This window comes from Alligator mississippiensis, chromosome 1 (assembly GCF_030867095.1).
Source record: "Alligator mississippiensis isolate rAllMis1 chromosome 1, rAllMis1, whole genome shotgun sequence".
Classification (NCBI taxonomy): domain Eukaryota; kingdom Metazoa; phylum Chordata; order Crocodylia; family Alligatoridae; genus Alligator; species Alligator mississippiensis.
The window spans coordinates 223,689,585-223,708,771 of NC_081824.1; the positions used below are offsets into that span (position 1 = coordinate 223,689,585).

The 19,187-nt window shown below is 40.5% G+C and overlaps 1 protein-coding gene across 6 annotated transcripts in view; it reads right to left on the reverse strand.

Annotated features, from left to right (window-relative positions):
* The window catches only part of PLCB4 (phospholipase C beta 4), a 353,722-nt gene that overhangs the window by 15,076 nt on the left and 319,459 nt on the right, over positions 1-19,187 (reverse strand). For all 6 annotated transcript variants that reach the window (XM_019500820.2, XM_019500821.2, XM_059720203.1 and 3 more), the window contains 3 exons: positions 13,855-13,970; positions 8,245-8,320; positions 5,714-5,889 (listed from right to left, as the gene is read on the reverse strand). In XM_019500820.2, coding sequence (XP_019356365.1) covers positions 5,714-5,889; positions 8,245-8,320; positions 13,855-13,970 — 368 coding nt within the window. The remainder of the gene's footprint in view (positions 1-5,713; positions 5,890-8,244; positions 8,321-13,854; positions 13,971-19,187) is intronic.

Here is a 19,187-nt window from a genome sequence, read left to right on the forward strand (position 1 = left end):
CCCCCCTGCCATAGGCAGGAAGTCTGCTGGGGTCAAATGATTCCATTAAATCCAATTATATGTTATGCCACTTAGTGCCACTTGGTGCTTTCTAAATAGCATTTCTCCACCTGGAGCTGCTATTGATTCCTAGTATTAAGAATACGCTTGCTTTTCTCTGAATCATTACCAACAAGTTAGTATGCCTTGTTAATCACACTAACTGCATCATAATGGCTACACATGCACATTTTGATCATAATGGCTTTCCAGTTCCTAAAGTGCTCAAACTATCTAATTCACCTTGAGCCAGAGGCTGGTGGGCTTTCTGGGAACAATTAAAATTCTCCTCTATCCAGAAGTTGGGTGACAAGCAGGGATCCTGGTTTTCTCTGATATAAAAAAAAAAAATACCAATTTTCAGATTTAAAAAAGTAACCCAAAATTCACATTTTCCTATGATCAAAATGGAACACCACTAACATATAGATATTATTATGCATTATATATATATATATATATAAAAAAATTATGTTTCATTTTGATCACAGAAAAATGTGGATTTGGGGTTACTTTTTTTTTTATCTGAAAATTGGGAACTTTTTTTAATCAAAGAAAACCAGGATCCCTGCAATTCAGTGGCCATATTCAGATTATTGTTATTAACATTTGTGTTGTCTGCTTTTATCCTTTGAATACAAGCTTGAGCTGTAACTGCTTTTCTCAAGAGACAGAGTGGGAAACTATCTATTCTACAGAATAGCTACATCATTTCACATTACTGATCTTCCTACAACCATTCTGTAAACTGTCCAGACAGCCATGTAGCATCAGCTTTATTGCTCCAGTTAATGGACAGAGAAGCTGAGAAAATAGAATTTTTTAGAGTATTGTCAATAACCCATTCCTTTCTCAAGTCAGTCCTTTATTTCCCTGTGGCTTGCCAAGTGGATGTAGAGGTTTGTGCACATATCTTATACAAAACAGTTACAAACGATGAATGTGAAGCTCTTCTGGACATTATCATCAATATTTCATATTCAAAAACCTTCCAGATATCCATAGGCCTAACATGATTTTAAATTTGTCTAATGGAAAAAAATCTCTAATTTACATAGTAGGTGGTTGGATAAAAATCCCCATATAAGAGAAAGCACTAACTAACTGAAAGGATTTTGAAGGTGGTTACTGATTGGGATGGCACAGAATAAACATTATTTAATGCCTATCAATGAACAATAATCAAGGCACAGTACTCAGTATCTCTGAAAAATCACATCAACACTTAGAATGTTATGGAACATATTTAAATAATTTAAATGAAACCTGGTATTAAAAACCTATTTATAAATACAACCCAGAGTCTTTTAAATAATATAACAATGAAAACATTTTAAGGGTAAAGATAAGAACTGTTAGAAAAAGCCGAAGAAAGCAAATTTCTGTCTGTCTTGATGACATTTTTCATGGTTGAAATAACATCTGATCACAGTGATATTTTTGGCCTAATACAGATATGAGAACAAGTAAAGTAGGTACAGAAATGAAAGTAAAGACAATTTCAACAGAGATTAGGAATGAAAAAAAAAAAACCTATACATTCATACAATGGACCAGAAATCATTACAATGAATCACAAAACCCAAAGAAGAGCAAGATTTTTGAGAGCCAAGTAATTGTAGTTTTTCTGTGCTGTTATTGCTCAGGAATAAATTTAAAGCATCTCAGGTGTTGTCTTGGTTAGGATATTTTAAATAATGTTTTTGTAATTCATTTCATAATACGTTGAATGCTATTAGATGAATATATATTGTAAGATAGTTGACTATATGGGCTAATTCAGAAGTAATATAATGAATGAGCCCTGTAGAATATTTCATGGAGACAATCTGATATTGAATAAAAGACATAAATCTCACCCATGATGTTAACATTACATGCTGCTGAGTTTAGCAATTTTAAGAAAGAAAAAATTTCATTCAGCTTCTTTAGATGTGAAGTTATTTAAGTTTTTTGGGCTTCTTACCAGAAAACCACCTAGCATTTAACAATGATAGTAAATCTATGTAGTTGTGGACAGCCTCATATCACAGCCTGTGGAATGAGATAGTTCTTCCACTCTTTTTTCGTATGTGTAACAATTAGGGCTGCGCGAAGCTTTGGCAGCTGATTCGATTCAGAAGAGATTCGGCTCAATTTGGCAACCGAATCTCCAAATCCAAGTCGAATTGGGAGACCTATTAAAAGATTTGAATCAACTTGGAAGCCTCTGAATTGATTCAGAAAAGATTCGGAAGGCAGACACGCAGGAAACAGAAACTGAGAAGAGAGGGGAGAAGGTGGGAAAGACTGCTCTGATATTGACATCTGCAGCTGGCCAGTGACTGTGATCATTCCCTGAGTTCCCTTCCAATCACAGTGCTCTGGGGCAGGGACATAGAAACAACATATAAGGCTGTGTCTGAAGTGATCTGTGCCTGTTTTGAGCTCTCTCTCTTGGACCAGCAGCGTCTCAAAGGCTCTGGTTTGCTATACATTCTCTTGGTAGCTACTAGTAGCTAGCTAGTCTCTCTCTTATTCTGTGTTTTCCCTGACTGTGTCATCACGGTGCACTGCAGGAAAGCACAACATATATTATAGACGCATACAAATTTTGCAGCACACCAAGCATTATGAAGCCTGCTGGAAAGACAGGTGCCAGGTCTTCTGGCAGGGGAGGGAGAGGGCGCAGAGGGAGAGCTGCAAGTTCCACCCCACTTCCCCCAAACACAGATGCACCTTCTTTCCTAGCAGCGATGAGTCATCTGCTGCTGGTGGGAGCAAGGAGGTGGGAGCAGTGTCTACACCTGTACCACCTTCACTAACACCAGCAATAACCACCAGCACCAGCATGACAGTCTCCACCCCAGTTTAAGTTCCCAGCGTGACCCTCCCCATGCCAGAAGAGGAGCTGGATCTGGAAGCAGTGGAGCTGAGTGCTATAGCAAAGGAAATTCTCGGGAAGGAAGGGGAATCTGAATTTGTGCTCCATACCCCTCAAAGTTCCCCTAAAGGCAGGTCTCTTCTGAAAGGCACTTCAGAGGACGTTGTGGGGGCAGGTGGCTCAGCTCCTCCTGTTGTTGTGCTTTTGCCGGATGAGGAGGGAGATAAGGCAGGATCCCCACGTGCAACCCAGAAGCAGGTGGGTAGTGCAGTGTGGGATCATTTTGAGGTGGCAGGTGATCCCAGGTATGATACCTGCGCCAGCACTGCTGAAAGCAGACCAGCTGGGGCAAGGATGAGAAACATTTCACCACCACAGTGATGCTGCTACATTTCAGGAGACACTACCCCCTTGCCCTTGCTCCTCCTCAGCCTGGCACCTGCGGGAACATGCCCAAAAAGAAGTCCCCCTCTCACTCCAAAGCCCCCAGCCCCAAGAAGCAGAGGCAGGCCACCCTGGACCAGTGGGGAGAAAGTGGAGACAAAGCGGGATACGTTGCCAAGGCATGCGAGGTCACTCAGAGCATTGGACAGATGCTTGCTCTGGTTGGCCAGCCCTTCTCCTTTGTTAAGTGTCCAGGGTTCAGGCAGCTCATGGTGCTTGTGGCCCCATCCTACCAAGTGCCCTCATGCACCACCTTTAGCAGGACGGTGGTACCCTCTCTGTATGAGACATGGAGGGAGTACTTGAGGGAGGAGCTGAGGAAGGCAGGGCTGCAGGTAGCTTTGCCACTTCACCTCAGACATCTGGAGCAGCCTGGGTGGAGATCATGCCTACCTCTCCCTTACAGGGCAATGGTGAAATCTGTCAGGGCATCAGTGGGCTCTCATTCAAGCAGAGGTGATGGATGGTGACACACAGTAAAGGAGATCACGGTGGCCATGAACTGCATGGTACAGGGGTGGCTCGTTGTGCAGGGTGAGCTCACCTGGGGGTTCATGGTTACTGACAACAGGGCCAATATGGAGAAGGCGGTGTGTGATGCCAACGTTGTTGGCATCTGCTGTATGGCACACAAGTTCCACCTTATAGTCAGGGATGCCTTGGAGGGGAACAGGGCTCCCAGTGATGGTGCTGTCACTACCGCTACAAGCCAGCTCATTTCGAAATGCAGGAAGGTGGTGGGATACTTCCACTGGATCACCTTAACCAGGTGATCCCCATAAGCAGCTGAAGGAGGGCACCAAGAAATGGCTGGATCTGTTGTGGTCCAGTATGGTGCACGTGCTGGTGGGTATGTATGACCCGAGGGTGAAGGGGAGCATCTGCAGCAGCAAAACCCTTGATTATTGGACGGAGGTGCTGGTGAACCTTAAGAAGGCAGAGGATCAGGACTGAGAGATTTCGGAGGGAGTGGTTTTCATGTGAAAAATGTGCCTGCACTGGTAATTGGGTATTCTTGTCTTTAACAGATGTGCAGTGTGCATTCAGTCTGGTGCGTAGTTGTTGTTTGGTCTCTCCTACGTATTTCCCATCGAGGCATTTGGTGCACTGAGTGAGATATAACATTTCTGGAGGTGCAGGTGTAAGATCCAGGAATGGTGATGGTTCTATTGTGGGGTGTAGTAATTGTGGGGGTACTGGAGATATGTTGATAGGTTTTGCATTTCTTGTCATGGCATGGTCTGGATCCATATTTTGGGCTGTAGGAAGTTTGCTTCAGGTGATGAAGTTAGCGAGGTTCAGTGCTTGTCTGAATTTACAAAACACTTTTCACAGACGAGCCTATGAACTTCACTTCATCAACCTCCCAGATACAAAAACTCATGGACTCAAAATAGGCATTGGATTTCTGACACACTATAACCTGCCTGCCATCTGTCTCTCCAGGTACCTCTCCACTTTTGCCTGCTACATCCCCCTTTCCCCTCCCCCTCAGCCTGTCTCTCACCCTCAGATGCCTCAATTTACATTTTCACTGACTGGTTTTCTTGCCTACATACTAGCCTCTGGCTTCGTTATTATTCTTTCCATCCAGGAAGAGCGCACATACCAACTGCAGATGCTTCCTCAGCCTGACGAACGGTTTTTAAACCTGAAAGCTAGCTAAGATACATTTCTCCAACTATTCAGTTGGTCTAATAAAAGATATCATATTGACCCAAAGAACCTTGTCTGCCTATATCCTTAGACCAACACAGCTACAGCGTACATCCCTTAACACACACAAGTGATACAAGTTTTGACTTCAACAGTTTGAGAGGCACTTTCACAGAAACCCCTGCACCTATCTCCTTGAAACTTGGCAGACTTCATGCCCTCAGAAGGGGCCACCATAGCTTTAGCTGTTTTCATCTGAATCAGCAAAAACATAACAGTTATAGGTATTTTAGTGATTCCTCATTATAGCCTATGGCCGAATCTCTGAATCACTGCTGAATCTCCAAATCTGATTCAGCCGAATCGAATCAGGACAGTGACTCAAATCACCAAATCGAATCACTGTCCCTCCAAATCTGCCAAATCTGAATTGAATACCTGCCGCTTCGCACAGGCCTAGTAACAATGGAAGTTTGTTGTCTCAGGTGTGGGTCCTTGCATTTAGTTGCCTTGGCTAACACGCAAGGGCAGGCAGATCCTTGGCAGTAAATTATCACAGCTCCTTTGCATTCAATGGACATATGATAATTTACACCACATGAGGGATCTACCCATTTATCTCTAAATCCCTCACTTGATAACTTGCTCTGCTACAAAAATAACCCTGTCACCCATGCAAAAGTACTGCACTGGTGGTAGTGCCCTTCTCACCTGTCATGAGATAGCTTTAGCTGCTGTGTTTGTTGCTCATGAGCATTCACCAGCAGTTTTTTCAGTAGCTCACACTGCTGGTTCAAATGTAAATCACGAATTTCCTGCTCTTCGGCACTGTGCGTGTTGATCATTTCTGACCACTCTTTAGTTTGTTGTGCCACAATTTCTTTTACCTGTAGATATGGAACAAGGACTATTTTGTTAGTGTTTCTCACAACTATAGCACAATTTTAAACATTAAGGAGGGTGAAGGCATTTTAAAGTTAATTACAAAAATCAACTAAGCTATGCTAAGTAAAATGACATAAACTATATTGACATGAAACCACTAAGGTAACTATTTTGTACTATACAAACCGGATGTGAAACAGTAAAACAAACCCTTTCCAGTACACAAAGTAAGCTGTCTAAAACAACTGATTTATGCTTGCATTTGTATTACGAAACCTCCTTTAACATACGATTTACAAATTGGCCATGCTTTCCTGGCTGCCATAACATATTATAAAAATCACAAAAAATTAGGGATGTAGAAAATCTAGAGGAGTGGATTTCTCTAAGGGCTTAAATACCAGCTTAGAGTTTGTGGAGGCAGTCTGATAAACGCAGTCAGTTTACAAAGAAATCCTATATTTAATACATCCTGAATCGGTAGATAGGCTATGTCTATCTTTATCTTATGCTCATTAAGTCAGCACAGAATCTGATGAGTATTCTTTTCTTGCTTAGTTCACAAGATTCACAAGAATAATGAGATTAAAGTTTTAGAAAGTTCCCAAGAGACAATGTGAAGAAGTCTAAATCACCAGAGTTATCATTATAATAGTATACTGCATTCAGTGATTTAGACAAGAAGCTAATAGAAAGATTTATTTTATTATCACTTAATAATTATCTATGCTCTTTTGACAAACTACCCTACTTTTCCATTAATGGCGCATACAGAGTGCCTTACAAAAAACCCCATCAATTTTCAGGTAGCCATTTTTTTCAGGTGCTACTATGGAAACTAATAGCTTTTGGGTAGTCTTCTATGGAAGTTAATCCTCTCTCTCAAAACAAGATTGTCATCCTAAAGCACATAATTGAGACTTTGATACCAGCATTTTAAGTAGGTGATCCACAGTAGAATGCAATTAGCTAAACAGGCTCTTTACAAAGAGTGAAAGAAGAGCAGGACTCTGAATACGAGAGAGACCTTCTAAGGACCAGAGCATGTTGAAAGATAACTCATGTTTGGAGTCTACATCAAAGGTCCAAGTAAACGATGGAAGCATTGTGTGTTAGGAACTGGATTCCTAGGGGATGACAAAAAGGCTTCCTGTCAAATTTCAAGCTTGGATAATCTACCTAAAAATTGGGCACACATTTCATTATAATTAAATATATGTCCCACATGAACATGGGCATGATTTGGTGTTGCAGAAGCAGACATAAAGCAACATGGAGTTTGGCTTTCTGCAGCCCAAACACTTACTTCAGGACCAAAATACACTGAGAATGGGTCTTAGGTGAATATGATCAGGTGCACCAATATAAGTAACTATGAGGCAGTCACCCTTTTCAGATGTGATTTTCAAAAGCACTCAGCATAGATTTAAGCTGGCTCATGTGGTATTCACTAGGAATTTTACCATGGATTTCAGTGGGAACAGTGTCAGACAAACACTGGTCTCTTTGGAAAATTCTACCTCCTGTGTAATCTTCTGTACTCTAATCTCACCAGGTTCTTTTGCACTTGGATTTGTCCTCCAGTGTACGTGCTACCCCTCTAACACTGACATCTGCCACAAGCCTCAGGCAGTTGGGATGACACCAGAAAAATCCTTCCAAAAGAAGAGCATGATGCAGTAGAACCAAGGTGCTGAGAGAAGGTTAGTTTCTTTTTTTAAACCTAAAGAACAAATATCTGGAAACTCAAAAAAGTTCTGGTGGCAACATGCAGGCTGAGAAGGTTTTACATCTGTGGAGGGAGCATCCCCCTAAGAACAACTGATTTCAAACAACTGGATCTTGGATGCTGTTATCTGGAGAAAAACATTTTGGACAAAGCAAATGATTCACTCTAGGGGAGTACCAGACCCAGCACAAGGAGTTCCTCCCTTTCTAGGAGAGGGCCAGTGACTGCAAAGAGAGAGACAAATGCAGATCTGGCAAGTGTAAAAGTGAGATAACCTTAAGGTAAAACAGAAAAGTTAGCTAATTTCATTAACATTCATATTCTGGGGATGAAGTTCACATTCTGATTATACAGCACATTTTCCCCTCGCTTCTGTAAGTGAAACTGTCACAAATAACTCTTGATTTATGATGCAGGGAATATTTTCTTAAATTCTTAAAAGGTCAGAAAACTAATTTTTAAGCAAAAATACCCCAAATCTTTGAGACAGGCTATTAATCCTATTCTCATTTATATGTCATTATTGCTGAAAAACAGTCATATGCTTCCCAAGAGAATAAACTCCCATTTAGGTCTCAAAAGAACTCTTTCAGATGTCACGTGTGTTAAAACTGACATATTTTCTTACCTTGGATTTGTGATCTGATGTTAATGTCTGAATTTTAATTTCGGTTTCTTTCTTCAATTCAAGACAATTACTGCCTCTAAAAAAGCAAAATTGTAAACGTGTGCCACAAATTAAATATCTTTCCTTCCAGTCAGTTCTCACTAATTAATATGTTAATCAAGTATGCAGTACTGTAGCATATTGGAATTAAATTATTTATTCTAGCAAGTTATTCACAACTGACAAAATATTGTTGGATTAATGATCACTCAATTTAAACACTTCACAGATATTTCTAGATGGATCCTGAAATTCTTCTGTTGCTGAGGATATGTCAGCAGCTCCATTTTTATGCTGTCTTCTTTTTTTTTTTTTGAGGGATTTAGAAATATCTAACCACTAAAATGATCTTCAGTCAAAAAGCTTACAGAATTCATTTTTGCTATTTTCTTGTTTGAAAAAAAAAAAAAAAAAGAGAGAGTTGTTTGTTTCTAAGGGGATTTGTGTATCTCTAAAAGGTTCCTATAACAAGTACTTTTCTGCAGGAAAATCAAAGCAGCATGTCCATAAAAAATAGTTCTTCATGCACTTGTGTGCCATGAAAGAAGATCTGCACCATCCCAAATTTGCCAGGAGAGACTGTCTGCTGCAAATTATAGCTATTAAGAGCTTTGTTCAGGTCTTAATAGCAAACTCTCCCATAGGCCTCAATTCTGCCAAGGGATGCACATGGTTGAACCTCTGTACCCATGTGACCCCCAATTAAAGTTCAGAGACTTCTAGGTAGGTTCCAGATTTATCCAACTTGCACTGGAAGACTGAAAGACCACCAGCCACCATTCAAGCCCATAAGCTTGATGTGAGTGACTGCAAAGCTACCTTACTCCACAATTTCCTTCACAAAAGGTCATTGCTGGGATTTTACATATGGAAGGGTAGCAGCATACAGTTAAAACTCTGACAAGAGTCAGCAAATTCTCAAATGTCAGCAAGTCATCCTTAACTCCCTGTTGTGTCCCTCCCCCATGCTGTGAAAGACTGTTAAAACAATATACAAACTCACATACCTACCTTGCCTGCCTTTTTAGTTTGGCATTGTAACAAATCAGTATTTTAATGTAGCAGATTTTTATTTTACTTCTCCCACGGCCTCTTTAAGACAATAGACTCTGAACCCAATCCTCTACTGGTATTAAATCAATATAACATCACTGAGTTCAGTGGAATTAAATTTATTTGCTCCCATTGATAATGTGCCTCAATAAAACTGTTTATTGCTTGACTGCAGTGATATTAAACTAAATCACACTCTTGGAAATGGAGATTTAGAAAACTATAACCAGTTTAAATACTTCTAACTTATGGAAATTAACAGAATGCTTTCTCATTAAATGTTATCAGTAAAGTTCTTTTTCAAAATACCAGTAATGCAATGTGCTTTATGTTCCTTGTGGGTCACTGTGAGGACCAATCACTGATTTTCCCATTACAGCAAGGAAGATTGCACAGAGATTTCTGCCACCAGTTTGACATTTCAAACAGTATTACAAAGGTAGGGGGTAGATTCCAAGCACAGTACATCAGTCCCAGTTAGACATACTACCTTGATCGCACTGCTTATTTTGGTTTTAGATGGGTGTAACTGAAATCATAGTCTGGCTGTAACATAGCCTGCTGTGTTTTATGAATATGATCTTCACTTAAGGGAATCCAACACATTTTATCTCAAAATGCTGCCTGCACAACACCCCCACCCAAACCAATCAAGACAATTTCCCAAAACTGGAACCAAACATTTATTCCTGTTTTATTTGATGTACCATCCAATTTGGGGTGAAGGAAACCCAAAGTTACTTGAGCATAACTAGAGTCAGGTATGAATATCCTGGCAAAATGTATATAAGGTTTTAAGCTGTAAGTTCCAACTGTGAATGAGCTCCCTGGCAACAGCTCCACCTCATGCTACAACTGGGAGCATACACATGCTACAATACAAATATCCGACATCTCCAAAATCAGAATCATTCTTGGTTACCCCTCAGCCAGATTTCAGAGGGGGAACTGGAGCATAATAAACTCCCTGGTGTCTCAGTGAAAATTATAAGCATGTACAGCATTTGTATTGTACATCAGAACAACTTACTTGAGTGCACAGGGAGAGATACTTTGTCCATCTGTCAGTGCATTAATGTGTACTGTAATTAAAAATTTTATTTTGCTCAAAATTATGCAGCTGACATGCTTGACAGGTCATGTGGGAGATACCCAAAATAAAAAGCTGAACAACAAAACCAGAAATAAGACCATTTCTGGTCTATCTACCAAAAAGACCTTCTATGATGAAGTATCCTGCAATTTTTAATCCCAACTACTTAATTTTAGTTTTTTAATTTATCTTGGGAAATGCATTGCTTGTTCAGTTGCTTATTCAGTAACTCGCTACCCAGTCAGCAAAGCACTTAGGTGCATTCATAAAGGTAGGCACATATTTATGTCTCATCCAATATGCTGGATCTGGAGCATATTCTTAAATGTACTGTGGAGCAGGATGAATTTAAACATGTGCTTAAGTAACTTGCTGAATATGGGTAATCCAGACTCTGCCCCATATGGAATCTGGTCCTGCCTGGTACAAATGCAAAGGATACCCTCTGATATTGCAATTTTAGTCGCACATCTACACATGCACATTTACTGCGCAATAATCAAAATGACTGCGCAGTATGGGTGTATGTCTACACATGCACATCCATACTGAGCAGTAAATATGGCGATTTTTGCTGACTTGAGCATAAATTTGATACCTGCATCATGCAGGTATCAAATTTATGCCCGATTAGTTACTGCACAGTAACGCACATGTAGATGTCTTAATGTGCAGTAACACTGTGTATATGGACTGACTTGGGACTAACTTTAGTCCCAAGTCTGTATACACACAGCATTAATGCGCCTTAATGCCTGTACATGTAGACACCGGCCTACTTCCACTTATTGCGCAGTAACCCACTGAGCAGTAAAATCAGCACCCCAAAATTGGGATGCATGTCTTAAGTGGGGAGACTGATTTGCTGCCTGGAATAGAAGCATCCTACTTTGATTCCTTCTCCATCAGGCAGTAGCAGTAGCCTCTCTATTCAGGCAGCTTGGAGTCAATTGGCTTAATGGCTCATGGTTTTTCACTCAATTTGTGTTAACAACTATCTCTTTTTTTTAATGGTATTGATGTTCCACTAATCAAACTAACCTTTCTTCTGACAATTTGTTTGTCTACTAGCTACTCCGGGTCTCTCTCTTGTTTTTGCACAGCCCTATCGACTGTTTTTAGTTCTTTTCAAATTCATAGGCTCACTCAGGCAGACCAGTCTTCAGCCCAGCTAAAGCTGCAGCTTTTGTTTGAGCAGAAAAGAGAGGACGAATGCACTAAAAAATAGGCTCTGCGCCTGCTTTATGTAACCATAATGCCGGAGAAGTATTTTTTTTCTTAATTCTTCCTTCCAAAAAATAAGGTATATTATTTATTTGGGGGCATGTGGTATGTGAGAAAATATGGCATATACATACACACAAACACACACAGATATATCATATACAAATCATACACATCAATTTCAGTGTACATATACACACATGCTGGGAAAATGTATCTAAGTTTTTAAGCTGTAAATTCTCTAATAGTTAGATAGACAAACAGACAGACAGATCTTAGATGTGTAATTAAAAGAGCATATGGCAAAAGGAATTAATTTACATTTTGACCAGCCTGACTCTATAGCACATCCTATAGACCCCAAAGCTATCAAACACCTGATGGCTATTCTACAGTTTGAGTGAAAGTGTGGGTGTGTGTAATTTATATAGGATAAGAACATTTATCCGTTAGCAGTTAGGGGGTAACTATTATTTTCATATTCTGTATGAACTATATTCTGTGAGACTTCACGTTGCCTTTTCATAACAAGAGTTCCCTGTTTTGATTATCTCAGTTCGTTCAGATACTGTTGTTATTTTCTGTGAGAGGTAGTTAACTGTGATAGCCTGAAGTGAGGCATAAGCTTTCACAGATCACAGCTTATTTTGTCAGATACTATGAACCTGCCTAGCATCTGATGAAATAGGTTGTTGCCTATGAAAGCTTACGCTTCTTTGAGCAAGTTAGTCTCTATGGTGCCATCTGGCCCTGCCTTCTGTTTTAGTGTGCACATAGTACGCATCAGTTTGGTTAAGTGTAATTATTTAAAAATACTATTAATTAAAAAATAGATAAAATACAACACACACAGTATTTATGAAAGAATCCATTGCCAAACGTACTTGAGTTGAATATACTAAATAATTCCATCACAGACTGGACCCAGCAGGCGTTTACAGACATGCTCTGGGAGACGGGGGGGGGGAGGGGCGCTTTAATTCCAAGAGCTGTGCTATTTAAAACGCCCAGCACGTCACATGGATCAGCACCCCCACACTGAAAAATGGCAGCAGGGTACTTTGAACTAAAGCTCATTGAACAAGTTTTACTTTGAAGTGCCCCAACACCATTTTTCAGGGTGGGGACACTGATACATGTGACGCTGGAGTTTACTGGAGTACAGTAATTACCATGCTCCAGCAGACTTGATTAACCAAGTCTGCTCCCATGTGCTGTAATTGCAGAGTGTCGCAGCAGCCTCCCTGCACATGTATAGGAGCCCCGCCTCATAGCTCTGTTACAAAACTTCTAGCATCAATCAATGAAGACTTATTTAATTTTATTAAACCAGTTGGAAGTTAGAGTAAAATAATTCCAGGGTTAGGGATATTTTTGTACTTTGCAATGCTATCTGCTTGCATAATTGTGTATTCTACTGAGAAAACTCCTTACTACTCCTAGAAGTTCACAGGTTAAATGCAGGCACTTAACTACATTTTAACTGTAAGTCTAAATATGAACTCAAATGCACTGTTGGGGCAAGAGGGGCAAAACAGAAGACAAGTTGTTAAAAAATAAGAATTTATTAACTGCGACCATGAATAACCACTAACTTGTGGGTAGCATATAGATAATGGGCCAGAGCCTCAGCTAGCTGAAACTGAGATAGGTTCAGTGCAGTCAGAGGAGCTATAACAATTTATACCAGCTGAGGATCTGAAAGCTTATTTATAGTTCCAATATCAAAAGGTAACTTCTTCTGGGTGACAATAAAGCAGAAGCTGTTATTTGTTTAGAATTTCATTCTACAAATGTCAAGATTTACAAAGCATGCTTTTATAAGACCACAGTTTCTGAATTTGGATTGTCAGAATTATGGAGGACCTGAGCCCGCTCTCATTAAAACCAATGATGAAACTCCCCTTGATCTCAGTGGGAGCAGGATCAGAAGAAAACAAAATGACAACCTGATGCACTGAATTTGTTTCTCTACGTCACATGCTCAGAAAATAGAAGGATTCAATAAACCAAAGCATGTACAGCATTTAGTGTTCAATCCTAGAGTACTCATGCAAATTAAATTCATATTGACCAAGGAGTGCAAGGCTGTGCTACAGCAATTTAAAATGTAAATAACTTTCTCATGAATATGTTGTTCCAGATATTAAAAGCATAAAACCTATTTGATTCTCATAAAATATTTTAAAATGATATCTTACCCCTTCTTCTTGATCGACTTCTCTAACATTTTCTCGTAAGATAACTTTTCTTTATCATACTGTGCCACTATTTTGTCAATTTGTGTGCAGTGCAACTTCTGCATAGCGCTGTGCTCCTGGAAAACAGTAGGACCTTACAATTAGGTTGCTGGACTTTGAATGTTTTCAGTTTTCTAACAATCTATATCAATTTATGAACAAGAATCTCTGGCAGTTAGTTACTCTGGATTTAATTTTTTTTTGCGACCTAGGACTAATGGGTCCAGCTAAATGCTAAACCATTTATTCTGTTGTTAAGTTCCAGGATACTGAAAATATGGTATATGGTGATTATAAAACAAAGGAACTCTGAAACAAACTCAGCTGATAATATCTGCATACCTACAGTTTTAAATATATTTACGTGCAATGTAGAAATTGATTTTATAAACTCAGATCAGATACACAAATTTTCTAGAAGTCACTGGATCCCAAAACAGCGTGCACGTTGGGAAATAACCCATTCTGAATATACTGATGGATTTTCAGCTTGTGTAAACTGAGTAGCTCAAAGTCAATAAAGAAGCTAAGTCAATAGAAATGTACACAGACTGAGGATCTGGCCCATAAGCTTAATGATGTTTGGTATACTATTATATTAATTATGCTGAAACTTGCTTTTCATGTAAATGACAATAAGTTAGGTGATTAATACTTGCAAATGCATACTTAGATTGCTAACAAGGAATACTGGCCTTTTTCTTCATGGCCTCCCATAGCCCCAAGCTAGGCATAAAAAAGCCAGATTCTGATTTCTATAACAGCTATATAATTCCACTGACTTCAGTGGAGTTATTTCTAATTTATGCTGGGCTAGTGGGAAAGAAGATTCCCCACAGTGAAGGGGGAGAGAAAATGGGAATGCTGAATACACATTATATAGAGACCCACTGTAAAAACAGAAGCTCTGATCTCTCATGCCCCCATCTCTCATGCTCAACAGCTACTGATGCACCTTTCTTCCAAGAATTTCTCTAATTCCTTTTTCAATCTGGCTAAAATCAGGGAAGCTCAAACCCCAGTTTGCGACCCATATCTGACCTATGGCACTGTTATCCAGCCCACAGGGCTTCTCGTGAATCCAGAAATGTTAGTGGGGGAGCACTGGCACTACTCCCCTGATATCAAATTCCCAGATCCATGAGGAGCCCTGGGCTCTGTGTACTGGATAAGGCACCTGATCCCAGTATGCAGGGTCAGGATGCAGCAGGGCCCAGTCCTGGTCTGGTGGGGCCAGGAAGGGGCAGCGCCAGGCCCCCAGGGCTCAACTCTGGCTTGAGGGGCTCAATCCAGCCCAAGGATTGGCCCCAAGAACCACTGAGCTTAGTTGTCAGCTTCCACAACATCCTGTAGCAACAAGTTCTACATTTGAATTACATGTTGTATGAAAAATAACTTCCTTTTGTTAGTTTTGATTTACTACCTACTAGTTTCATTTTATGATGCCTAGTTCTTGTATTGTGAGAGAGACTAAATAATAAATCCCTATTTATTTTCTCTTCATCGTTTATGATTTTGTAAACACTTCATGCCCCCTCTTGGGCATCTCTTTTCTAAACTGAACAGACCTAGGCTCTTCATTCTTTCCTCACATGGAAGCCCCTTCATAGCCCCTTCATTATGAAAACTTCCCATACCTCTTCAAATACCTGGCTAACAGTGATGCTATAGCATACATTACAATAGAGATTGGGTTTTGCTACTTCGCATTATTTATTAACATACAAGAACCATAGCTTTTTTTCAAGTCTTGACAAAAGGCCTTGTATTAACTGATATAGCTTGGTTCAGTGTGATACAACTAGACTACATTTTTAAATTTAAAAGTCACCAGGAACTTTTTTCCCTTAAGTTTGTTTTATAATATGTCATTCCAAATGTAAACTACTGCTCTCTCCTCTTTGGTAACTCATTGTTATTTCGTATATACACCCCAGAAATTGCCTCAACATAATTCTTTTAAAAAATACTAATTAAAGAATTTTACAGTCACTTTAATAAAAGGCTAGTACAAATGCCTCAGTGTTTTTAACATCAGAATTCCAACATCTGCTATCCACAGCCCTTGGGGAAAAACAAATATGGCTGCTGCATTCTGAACCAGGCACCAAGCTCTTTGTTTTACAGAACATCAAAGGGAATAAAATGGACTCCATCAACACCAGAAACATTAGCTTCAGCAGGGGATCTATAGCAAAAGAAAAGAAACTACAGACACTGAAAAGAATGATGCAGTCTGATGATACTGGTAAGTCGATACAGGTGGCCTGATTACTAATACTATATCCTCTCCCCGGGGTAAACAAAGCAGTATAATACTCAATATAAAAAATGATGCCTAATTATTTGGAATTATTTGCTATCTGTACACTTATTTAGTAATTCTGCATAAATGGGTAAAGAAGACACTATTGAGAGCTAAAATACCTGTTTTACCCAAGTACCACATAGAACTTCTGCAATATGCTCTATGTGGGGCTGTCCCCAATGACCATCTGGAAACTGCAGCTGGTGTAGAAGATGGTGATGCACCCTTTAAAGGGGATGGGTGGCTAGCAGCCCATAACACTTGTGCTCCAGAGTCTGCACTGGCTCCCAATAGCTTTCACAGCAGAATTTGGTGCTAATTTTGAACTCAAAGGCCCTAAATGGTCTGGCCCTATACATTTAAGGAACTTTATACACCTTTGCAATCCCTAAGGTCAGCCAAGAGCAATCTGCAAGTACCATCAAAGCACTAAGTTTGTTAAGCAAAGACACCTGAGAGGTCACTCTTGGTAGTCACCTCTCAGCTCTGGAACTCCCTCCCTGTTGGAAGTCCGCCACAGCCTGAGCCTGGACATCTTTTGGAAGTGCTGTAAAACTTTCTTATCCAAGCATCCATTTAGCAGCTTAAAGCTAAGATGAGATATTGTTTAGAGCAGTGGTTCTCAATCTTTTTAGCCTGAAGGTATACCCCTCCGTAACTTTCCTGAATTTAGCAGCACCCTGGATTGAGAATCACTGAGTTAGAATCTAAATCCATGAAAGTTATGCAGGGTTGCCTTGAGGTTAAAAAGATTGAGAATCATCTATCTAAGGACTGCTAGGTGAGGGAAAGCAGAGACAGGACCTCACCCCATTATGGCCCACTCTTTCTACTATTTGTCCTATCCCAGCCCTGGTCTGTACCTAAAAGGGCAAGAGCAGGCCCCACCACTGACACAGCTCCTCCAGGGTCCTGTACACCAATGATCAGTCACCTGCTCCTGCAACCCCTCCTGCCCTCCCTGGGGGCACAGGAGAATGAACTGGGCTAAAAAGTGAAGCTCTGTGTGTCCCCAAATCTGCCCATGACAGAGCGCATTACTCAAAGCATGGGAGCAGCCAGTGCAGGGGCGCCAGGGGGCAGCAGCAGCAGCAGTTTCTAAAGAAGTAGACCTGGGCACCACTTCATCTATATGCCCTGTGTCACCCTGGTTCACAAACACTGGTTTGCTCTATATTTTAATACTCTGTTTGCTTTTATAAGTATTTTTGTGTCTCCCATTTTGCTTTCTTGTTCAGTTGATTTATAAGTTATTTTTGTTCAGTGCCACCCTGAGCCTCTGTTTGAAAGGAGAGGCATATAAATCTAGTAAATAAACAAATACATAAATATTGCCTCCTTACAGTCTCATTTTAATCTTTTGTGCATGCTCATCTCTACTGAGGACATTATGTTCCCTAAATGTGATGTTCAGTGAATCCCACTTCAGAGAGACAAGCAACTGCGATGCACTGATTTGGTGGGCACATGAGTATCATTGGCTATTTTCTAAAACAAACATTTATTTTTGTGTGCATGCAAATATATACAGCTGACAGGAATAAATTATCAAGTACTATGCTCTGGGGACTGATTTATGCCACCCAAACATTTACATGATATTGGCTCAGCTGACTGGATGGAGGGACGAGATCAATGAAGAGAGCTCACTAGGATAAATCTGGGCTGTCTGCTGCTCCCTGCTGCTGTTGGTGCTGGTTATTTCTGAAAGAAACAATGCCATTTTTTGCGGAAAATGCCTGACTTGTGACTGTAGTAGGGTTCTGTTTCTGTAACTTCTTTCTAGTCACGCCTCTTTGCACATGATATCCTCCTCCGCTCTCTGCACTGTTTCATCTCCTTCCTTCTGAGCCTTTCTGAGCTCCACCTAAGTCTTAACAATTCGTTTCTCCTCGTTTGCCATTTATCTGCCTAACTAAGCTACTGTAGACATTACTTAAATGTATTGTTTTGAATGTCTTTGAGTTTTCTGAATCATGTTATAAAATCACTGTGCTTCAAGGAAAGTAAAAATACTTTACCAGGCCCAGGTAACTTATTGTTCTACTTTGCTACTGGGCTCACTGCAGCTTTGAGTCAGGTCAATTACATGACACCACACATGCTAGATTCATTGGCTAAGTATAGACAGTCAAAAAGCCAGAGGCTGAAGTGATTCAATCTTCACAGGTTAGTCTAAGATGTGTAGTTTGAACCGATAAGCAAGTGAACAGACATTCACTTTTGATTCCCAAAGCCAGGGGGGGATAAAGCACACCTCCCAGCTCAGCTGCAGCAGACAGCTTGAGCCAAGGCTAGCCTGCTCACCCTGCCAGGAGATGCAAAGCATCCTGGGATGCTGAGGGACTATAAGTTAACTTGAATCTGGACAGGGTCTGCGACAGAAGTTCAGTAAACCGATTTAACCTAAATCAGTGAAGTCTGATACTACATCCATCCACCCACGTTTATCTTACACTGGTTTCAGCCATTTTGAAAGTGGTTTATGTGCACTGAACTTCTGTTGTGTTACAGATCTGAACCAGTTTCTGATCACTTATGCTGATTTCTGTGTCATTTCTGTCCCTATTGGCTAGGGACAGACATTCAAAAATCCTGAGCCTGAATTGATTCAATCTTTGCAGGTTAGTCTAACCTGCCTAGGTTGAACCAGTTTGGAAATGCACAGACATGCCCTCTGGACTGAGGAAATGCTGGCACATGCCTAAAGTGGCTCAGGCTAGAAGCTGGAGGGGTGCTAGAGCAGCCCTTTCTTCCCTTTCACAATGCTGAGCTGAGGGTGGGCCTGGCCAGGCCCTGGCAGGACATTTTGATTAGGGAGGGGTGTAAACCCCCACCCTGCCTGCACTGTCTCAGGGTTTTCTCTGCTCGCTGTTCAAGGGGTGGGAGTGCTGCCAGCCCCCAGCTAGTACTCTGAGGCAAAGGGGTGTGTGTATGCAGTGCATACATCTGTTGATGATACTGAGCTTTTCAATCTCCCTGTCCT